General features: G+C 39.4%; 1 protein-coding gene across 1 annotated transcript; it reads right to left on the bottom strand.

Moving 5' to 3' along the window:
* Positions 1-92: 92 nt before the first annotated feature.
* On the bottom strand, positions 93-8,041 carry nfe2l1a (nfe2 like bZIP transcription factor 1a). The gene is made up of 6 exons (XM_057345681.1): positions 7,946-8,041; positions 6,623-7,272; positions 3,716-3,886; positions 3,183-3,272; positions 2,057-2,200; positions 93-1,953 (listed from the first exon to the last, which is right to left on the bottom strand). The coding sequence occupies exons 2-6, from the start codon at positions 7,136-7,138 to the stop codon at positions 637-639; spliced, it is 2,238 nt and encodes a 745-aa protein (XP_057201664.1). The 5' UTR covers positions 7,139-7,272; positions 7,946-8,041; the 3' UTR covers positions 93-636.
* Between the last annotated feature and the right edge of the window lie 383 nt (positions 8,042-8,424).

Raw genomic sequence — 8,424 nt, 5'->3', positions numbered from 1 at the left:
GTGGCCATGTATGAAAAAAATAGTGCTTTTCGCGTAAGGTTGTGTTGTGGATTTGAGTGTAGACTTATGAATTAACGCATTAGAAGACACGGGACAATAAATAGCTTTTAATTAAAACAAAAGAGAACAATCCCAGATTGTCACCAAGAACAATTCACTGCAAAATATTAAACAATTTAATTAAAAAAAAGTAATTTACAATATCAATGGAATCAGAACTGGTCTTTTCACATATGTACAACTCTCTTTTCTTTACAGTAACTCAATAAACCGGACAGCTCAAACTTATGAAATTGTTTGCTTTGCTTGAAAAATGACTTTTCTTGTACAAAGCAAATCAAGAGAATAATCACACGGTATATTTTCTTTTAAAATAATGTTGCAAACCAAGCAAATTGTTATTAGGGAACGAACTGTATTCACCGGGTATGAGCCATGTTAAGGCACAAAGCCAAAGTTTTGTCCCAAGCAACTTGATCTTTGACGATTAGTGGCTGGCATGTTTGAATACTTGGGTTCCTGAGAATTCTCCAACCCTTTGAGCTGTGAAAAACCAGCAGGTAGACCTGACAGCAGAGAGCATTTCCCCTGAGCCTGTTTTCATCTTGTCCATCACTCGGACTAACAAACATCACCTCACTTCTTTTCTTTTCTTCTCTTACTAAGTTTGCGTCTGGAGTGTGAATCGGATCTACGCGAAACAAGTCCAACTGGGCCGTTATCATCTTCCTCCAAGCCGAAGCCGTAGTCTGAGCAGAGCGATCCCTGTTCCTCCCTCATTCTCTCACACACCTCTTGATACAAGGTGTTCAGACGTTGCTTCATTTCTCTGACCGAGCGACAGACCTCAGCGTTTTCTCGGAGTAGCCTGGTGCGACGGCGTCGCAGGCCGTCCACGCTTTGCTCCAATCCCACCAAAACATCCAGCTTCCTGCGTCTGCAGTTCTGAGCGGCCATTTTGTTTTTACCCCTGCGGCGGATCTCTCTGATAAGCGTGAGCTGTGTGCCGGTAAGATGATTTTTCGATAGTAGCTGATTGAACTCTTCAACGGGCAGGTTTATGATAAATTCATTGGGGAACGGGATGTTCAGCGCACGTGCGCGTTTCTCATCCCGATTGGAGAGCTGTTCAAGCTTCATTAGGGGGTCATCAAAAAAGTGCTTTGGAGATTTCTTCTGGACGGAGGTGCGAGGCTGGTTGTAGGTGTGATCGTGTCCAACGTGCTCAAGCCAGGGGAGATTATGGAACTGCTTGGCTTCCAAAAAACATGTATGAGACATTTTGGTTTCTTCTAGCATGAAGCCACCAATCGCCCCTTCCTCCTCTTCTTCCTTGATGTGGGTGAACCCCACGGCCCCTTCTTCAGGTATCAAATTGGGAAGTGGGCTGGAGGGTGATGAAGGGCACGAAGATGAGGAGCTAGAAGATTCAGACCCACTGGGAGAACTGGGACTTTGGCTATAGTCCAGAGATAAACCAGAGTCTGAATCGGCTTGCTTGTGCTCTTCAAATTGGGGGATTTGAGCTTGGTTAAATTCACCAGAAGCCAAATCCATTAGACCAGTTTCATTAAGCATGGCTTCTTCCAGCAGAGGATCTAAATGACTAAATGACAGGTTTTGTTGGTCAAACAATGAACATGGTAGGTAGTTACTGCTTCCTGAACTATTAATCCCAGGGGTTAGGAGGAGATCTACAATATCAGAGTCTTCAAAAAGGCAGTTTACATTAGAAGACATTTCAAAGCTGGTGTTTTCCACTGAGGGATTGTTAATACAGCGGGTTTCTTCCATGGCGATGCTGTTTGTGTCAAGACCTTCACTGGATCTTGGTAGAGTTGCTTGGTGAAGGCTGACATCCTGATGTACAAAGTTTTCCACGGATCCAATATTCCTGTTTGATTCACTGATATTGTGGTGAGAATTGTCTATTGTTTCAGTTGTATCCATATCCTGGGAAGAAAAAAATAAGTTAAAACCTACTGACTACCAGAACAATGAAACGTGGCATGAAAGCAATTTGGGGCCTAAAAGGAAGACGGTTGCCATTGGCTACCTGTGACTCCATAATGGCCAAAACATCTTGCCATTGTTGCTCTAAGCTGAATGTGGAATTCTGTTCGGGCAATAAAGGAGAGATAAGGGGCCTCTGAAACTGAAGTGCATGTTCTTCTACATTCTGTGCATCAGGTCCTGGCAACTGAAATAAGAAAAATGTTGGACTTTTAAAAATGTTTGGAAAAACTAACGTCCTTTTGGGCATTAACAACGTATTATTACAGCAGTGGTTCAGAAAACATATGCACATTTTTGTTGTTTTAAAACTTTACAATAAGGATATATTTGTTAACATTGCAGCATTTATTACTCTTACACCGTGCATCAGACGCAAGCGGCACGACCCGACAAACCTTCTAAGAACAAGGCATTTGTCACATCCATTGTGGACAAAATTATAATGGGTTCTTTTGTCGCGCGCATGGGATCCGGTGTAGATAGGGTGTAAGTTCCTGTTAATTTCAGCATTTACTAATACATTTTTTAAATCAAAAGTTGCAGCTTTTAACTTTACAATGCGCAATAAACTAACAACAATTGTACTGGTATTAAAGGGATAGTTCACTCAAAAATGAAAATTCTGTCATCATTTACTCACCCTCAGGTTGTTTCAAACCTATATAAATTTCTTTGTTCTGTTAAACACAAAGATATTTGTAAGAACGTTAGCAATTTTCAGTTCTGTGAGATCATCCACTACCATAGTAGGAAAATATTTTTTTGTTTTGTTCTGTTGAACACAAAGTGAGATATTTTGAAGAATTTAGAAACACAAACAGTTCTGGGGCACCTTGGACTACCATTGAATTTTTTCCTACTATGGCAATCAATAAAAAGTGAAAATTGCTAACATTCTTCCAAATATCTTTCTCTGTGTTCATCAGAACAAAGTAATTTATGATGACAGAATTTTCATTTTTGGGTGAACTATCACTTTAACTTAGATTAACAAATATTATTAAATGCTGAAAAACTACATTGGTCATTGTTAGTTTGTGTTAGCTAATGCATTTACTAATATTAACAAATGCAACCTTACTGTACATTGACTTGGGTGCAGAGTTTCCTGACAAATTACGCTATAAAAACATTACTGCCTTTTGCAATTTCAACAATGTCCATACCTCTGTATCCTCTCCTGAAAGCAAGTTGGTATCGATGAGACGCAAGCACTCTTCAATGGAAAGAGAAGTGTCCTCTCTTACACCTGACAACTGAAAAACAACCTTGAGTGAGCTTAAGGAAACGCTTTAATAAATCTCATATCACTCTAGCACAAAACTTTTGTATTTAGGACAATAAGCTACCTTTATTAGTCTAGCCTTGTTTAGAGTCGAAATGTTTTAACACGCCTTTAGTTGTGAATAAAAATAATTGCTCTAAACGTTTGGGTGTATTTGGAGATCAATACCAGCACAAATTCAGTACTCAATGTGCATATATCTATGCAAACAGACTCTCCAATACACTGTTCTATACAAATATGACCGTTGAGTACTTTCACATTATGCTTAAACTAATATTAAAAGTACCAAATGGCCCTTTTTTATGTTTAGGGTGAGTGCTTGGTTTAAATTATTTAAGAAGTCTAAATGTACATTTCACATCTAATTTATAAACGTATCTGATGTCTCATTGTGGATATAGGCCATCATACCTGTGCATTCTCTTCAAACATCTGGTCGTGAAACGGATTTGCATTTCTCCAGCCATCCATCATGAAATCCTCCTCTTCCTCATTAAACAGCTGGAGAGGTTGGGTTCCTGCACTTTCCACCTGGTCCTGATGATGTTCCTGTTCCCATAGTACAGACATACCATCTCCCTCCTGCAAATACAAAAAATACAATATGTCACTTTCCCTGTTCTAGAGTGGGATTATTGAATGCGATTAGTCTCTTGTTCCTCTGTGTATTTGTTATTGGAAGTTCCCCTAGCTTCCTGAGACCGCTGTGATTCATGTGGCAAGCGAGGCAGTTGATTTGTGTGTTTTTTAGTATTAGGGGAATCACAACCCAAGCCAACCTGGGTTGCGGTTAGGGACCTTTGACTGTGAAGCAGTAAACAATGTCTATACACACTGTCTGTTGAGTCCCAGATGCTTGCCCAGTAAGCCGGTAAACAGCATTGCGAAAGCAAATGTGCTTGACTTCTCCTATTACAAAACAAGCCGGTGATGTGGACGCCAAGCGAGCACATGCTTGGGCATATCTGCGTCAAACCTCTGGCCTGCACGGTCAGGTACAGGTGACCTTGGTAGAATTACAGTAATATGAGGAGGGGGTTTTTGATATCTGTGGTTCACAACTTTTCTTAGTCACATGCTGAGGTAAAATCGTACACCAAATATAAACTAATTGTCTCATAATCATGGAAATAGAATTCAACCATCAGTGTCTTCATATGTCACAATATGTATTCATATGTTTACATTGAAAAATGTAAACAGTCAGATCCAATAACACCATGGATTGTCTGAGGTCACCCAGAGGTCAAATGTGCCATAGGGCCAAAAATGCAGCATTATGTACATACTACATTAAGAAACAAGTCGGCCCTTGGTTCAGAAATAGCCATGTGGATCATGTGCATGGAAAGCTGTCAAATCTGATCTGGACGTGCGGGAACTTGACAACACATGGCAACTGTTTCTAAGTACAGGCTCCTAACTCAAAAGGGAAATTCGGTCAGTAGGTTCCAGACGATCTATAAGTGTGTGTGTGGACTTGGTTTTTATATGTTAGTGGGGACCTAAACCTGGATGCACACCAACTCATGGGGACTCGTGTCACTGTGGGGACCAAATTGAGGTCCCCACGGGCACAAAAGCTTATAAATTGTACAGAATGATAATTTTTGAAAATCTAGAAATGCAAAAGGTTTTCTACGATCTTTAGGTTTAGGGGTTGGTTAGGGGTAGGGGATAAAATATACAGTATACAACTCATTACGCCTATGGACTGACCCCACGGAGATAATAAAACATACATGTGTGTGTGCGTGCGTGACTTGTTTGAACATTAACAGCACCACTTCAGAAACCCAAAGTATTACATACTGTATCCTTTTAAAATTCCCCTAGCTATATCATTCATGCATGAACACAGAAGGCGAAAATATGTATGTTTTATAAAAATCAGTTTAATATATAAATTCAATATATTTGCTGTTATGTCCATGCTCATTTCAGGAGCTCATAATCGTTCATTACAGTATATACAATGTAAAAACTTATCTACCATGCTAGCACACACAGATCACATATTGCCCAGAATTTTCTGTGTCTCAGTAGCCTCTTATGGACGGTGTACTATACAACAACCACTATGCAACATGTTAATGTTAAATAACAAACGAAGGGGAAACCCAGTCAAGCTTTCCGTCCTAGAGTCATATCAAATGTTTGAGGTTGCTTAACACTCAGCTGTACAGTTCCTCTGGGCAAAAACAGGGACACAGACATCTGTCTGGCTCAATAACAAACCGCCCAGCATATCCGGACAAGATTATGACTGGTTACATGCCAGTGTTGTTTGGGTGTGTGTTTTTAGAACTGGAATTAGCATGAACAATTTGTTTATGGTTTAGCTACCCAAAGGAAATTTGTATTGCTCTGAGTTTGCTTTTTCATAGCTCAGGAGATTTGATTGAGCTCTCAGTTATATCAACTCAGATGTTTCTCCTAAAATTGCGAAATAATGTAGAAACAAAAATAGAAACAAATTAGACCATTTTGAAATAGCATTAGGAGTTTTTAAAATAGATTACATTACATTAATGTACAAAATCTAGTTGAAAAAATCTGGATTCAAATCTTGCATGTGATGAAAAATGTTTAATACTATTGACTTTTAATTACAGACCTGGCAAATCTGAGCTGAAGCTGAGACATTGTTGGCATCTTTTCTGAAACTGTAATGAAGACATTGGTGAGATTTCTGGGTCTTTTTCTCAGGGGACGCAGGAGACTTAATGAAATGTTCAATTCGACCTTGAGCTAAAAAGATCTCATTAAGTATCCATTTCATTTTGGATACTTATGTTCGTTTACTGCGTAAACTATCATATGCATGTTGTCATTCAAGGTGTAATTTCTTCCCTTTTGTGTTTACTTACATCTAGGAACCTTACTGTAATTTTAGTTTTATGAACTCAACTCCTAATCTGAAGATCCAAAGGTAAAACACTTCCTACATTTCTAGGAGTTCAACTTAGGAGGAAATCATAAACCACGTAACGACCGTTGTCAATAAAGTCATTTTTCTTGAGAAATGTGCTTGAATTAAAGATAAAAATGGGAACTTATTCAAGCTTATATAAGTTAAACAAATGTGAAATAGGTGTGTTGCACGTGTTAACAGTAACGGAGACATTAAACATCTTTTAAAGGCTGTAAAATAAATACTGTACATGACACAGAAACACACTTGCTGTTGGTAGCAACAACTTCCCATCCCCAAATATCTGAACTATTATGTAAGAAACCGCAATACAGGTTTGACATTAACAGGCAAGAGAAAATCTTTTCCAGCTGTTTGTTAAATCTTGTAAAACTACAGCTTACCTCTTTAATGACTTCATCTTGGTCTGGATGAGTAAGACTTCTTGACATATGTCCCACAGCTCCAAAGGTGTCATCCTCTCCTACATCATATCCCAATTCTCCTCCGCCCAACCTCATGCTTAGCTCTGAGGGGTCCTCCACATCTTCTAGACCACCATCCTCAAGGAAACCCATCTGAGATGGAATGGACACTCCATTATCAGGCTCTGTGTAGACCAACCAGGCTTCCAACTCCGCTACTGGCACCTGCAGATGATCCAAGGAGCGTACCCAACTCAATAGCCTGCGGGCTGTGAAGAACCCATCTAGATCCACGCTCTTTGGGTGTAGATGATATTCATCCACCATGTTCCGAAGGTTATGGAATTGAGTCTGTGTTACGGCTGAACTAGGGCCCACTAGGATTCTGCCAAGAGGAGGCAGGTAAGGATCCACGTCCACACGCATCCCGGCCAGACTGAGAAGAATAGCCACCTGGATCAGGCCATCTGTGAAGTACTTCTTCAGGTCCAGCATGGCCCAAACCAGTGAAAGGTGTAAAGTCTAATTTAAATGGAATATGCAAGTTTTTTTATAATGACTAAGTTGTTCTTTCTTTAAACGTCTTTTTTTGTTAAGAAATCTGTCTTGGACAATTCTGTGTGAAAATCCTGAAACAGACAAAAAAGATACAGCTTTGAATTAAGGATGCCACATTTACAAGACCACAACACGAAACGCCAAACATGTCTGAACAAACTTTAGTTCATTAAGGTGTGGGTAGGTAAGTCAAAATGTGCAGGGAAACACTGAAAATGAGAACGTTATCTTGGTTTGCAAACGCACAATGATCATAAACACCGATCTTTACAGCTGACCAACTTATGTATTTCTTAAAAACAGGGCAATGGACACTGGGACACTGAGTCACTTCATGACGCAATCAAAACATTTTCTATGAAATAAACAGGGTTCCATGTCTTGCTAGGGTCAGGCATTTCGGCCACAAACAGACAAAGACGTACAGTGAAGCTGTACGTTACATTAAGATCAAGATCACAAGGATGAGTGAAACAAACTTGCACATCACAGTCAGCAGCACTATTTTTTGTCACCACGAGAAACTAAATTAATACCTTCATTAGCCTACCTTAGGGTATTAGTATCTTTAAGGTGGTAAAATATAAATTATTTAAACATACGTGATTGCTGCTTCCATAGAAACGGCGTATAAATATTGTATAATAGACTCAACAGAATAGAAAACAGTTCGCATAATATAAGAATTCAAATTATCTTATTATTATTTTTAATAATAAATGTGGTAATAAACGTTTTGTTTACCTTATCTAGGAGAGAAAGTTCTAGTAGTCACTAGAAACTGGCGAGAGCAGGTTTATCTTGTGGATGATATGAATCACACTAATGCATGCACTGTAATAGAGTGCGTGTGTATTTATAGGGCACAAGTGAGTGGTCCGCCCTAAATGACGTGTTTTGACTTTCGGTTTTCTTTCGACAAGACAGCTCATGCTCGCCCCATGTGTCATTGTTTGGGAAAAGGCACTGTCCATTTTTCCAACACTTCAAATATTTATGGTAGTTATGTTGTTGTTTTTTTGTGGGGGGGAGCCCTAGCTGTTTTGTTCTTCAACAGAGTGTATACTATTCTGTTTATGATGTATTTTTTACTGTACTGTTAAACTGTACTAAAAGTGTATTTACGGTAGGTTGTGAGTTTAGGACGTAAGCCTTGATCTTTCCAACGTCCCCCCTCCCTCGCGCAGGGAAGTGGTTGCATCCTGTCAATCAAATAAGTTGCC

Source organism: Triplophysa rosa, linkage group LG11, assembly GCF_024868665.1.
Source record: "Triplophysa rosa linkage group LG11, Trosa_1v2, whole genome shotgun sequence".
Classification (NCBI taxonomy): domain Eukaryota; kingdom Metazoa; phylum Chordata; class Actinopteri; order Cypriniformes; family Nemacheilidae; genus Triplophysa; species Triplophysa rosa.
This window is presented reverse-complemented; position numbering and strand designations above follow the sequence as displayed.

Excerpts from the sequence above, each read along its gene's own strand:
- nfe2l1a (XM_057345681.1), bottom strand. The coding sequence starts at position 7,138 with ATGCTGGACCTGAAGAAGTACTTCACAGATGGCCTGATCCAGGTGGCT. Across the intron at positions 2,201-3,182 it reads TTTCAGGAGAGGATACAGAG|TTGCCAGGACCTGATGCACA; the intron begins GTATGGACATTG and ends TTCTTATTTCAG. Across the intron at positions 1,954-2,056 it reads TGGCCATTATGGAGTCACAG|GATATGGATACAACTGAAAC; the intron begins GTAGCCAATGGC and ends TTTTCTTCCCAG.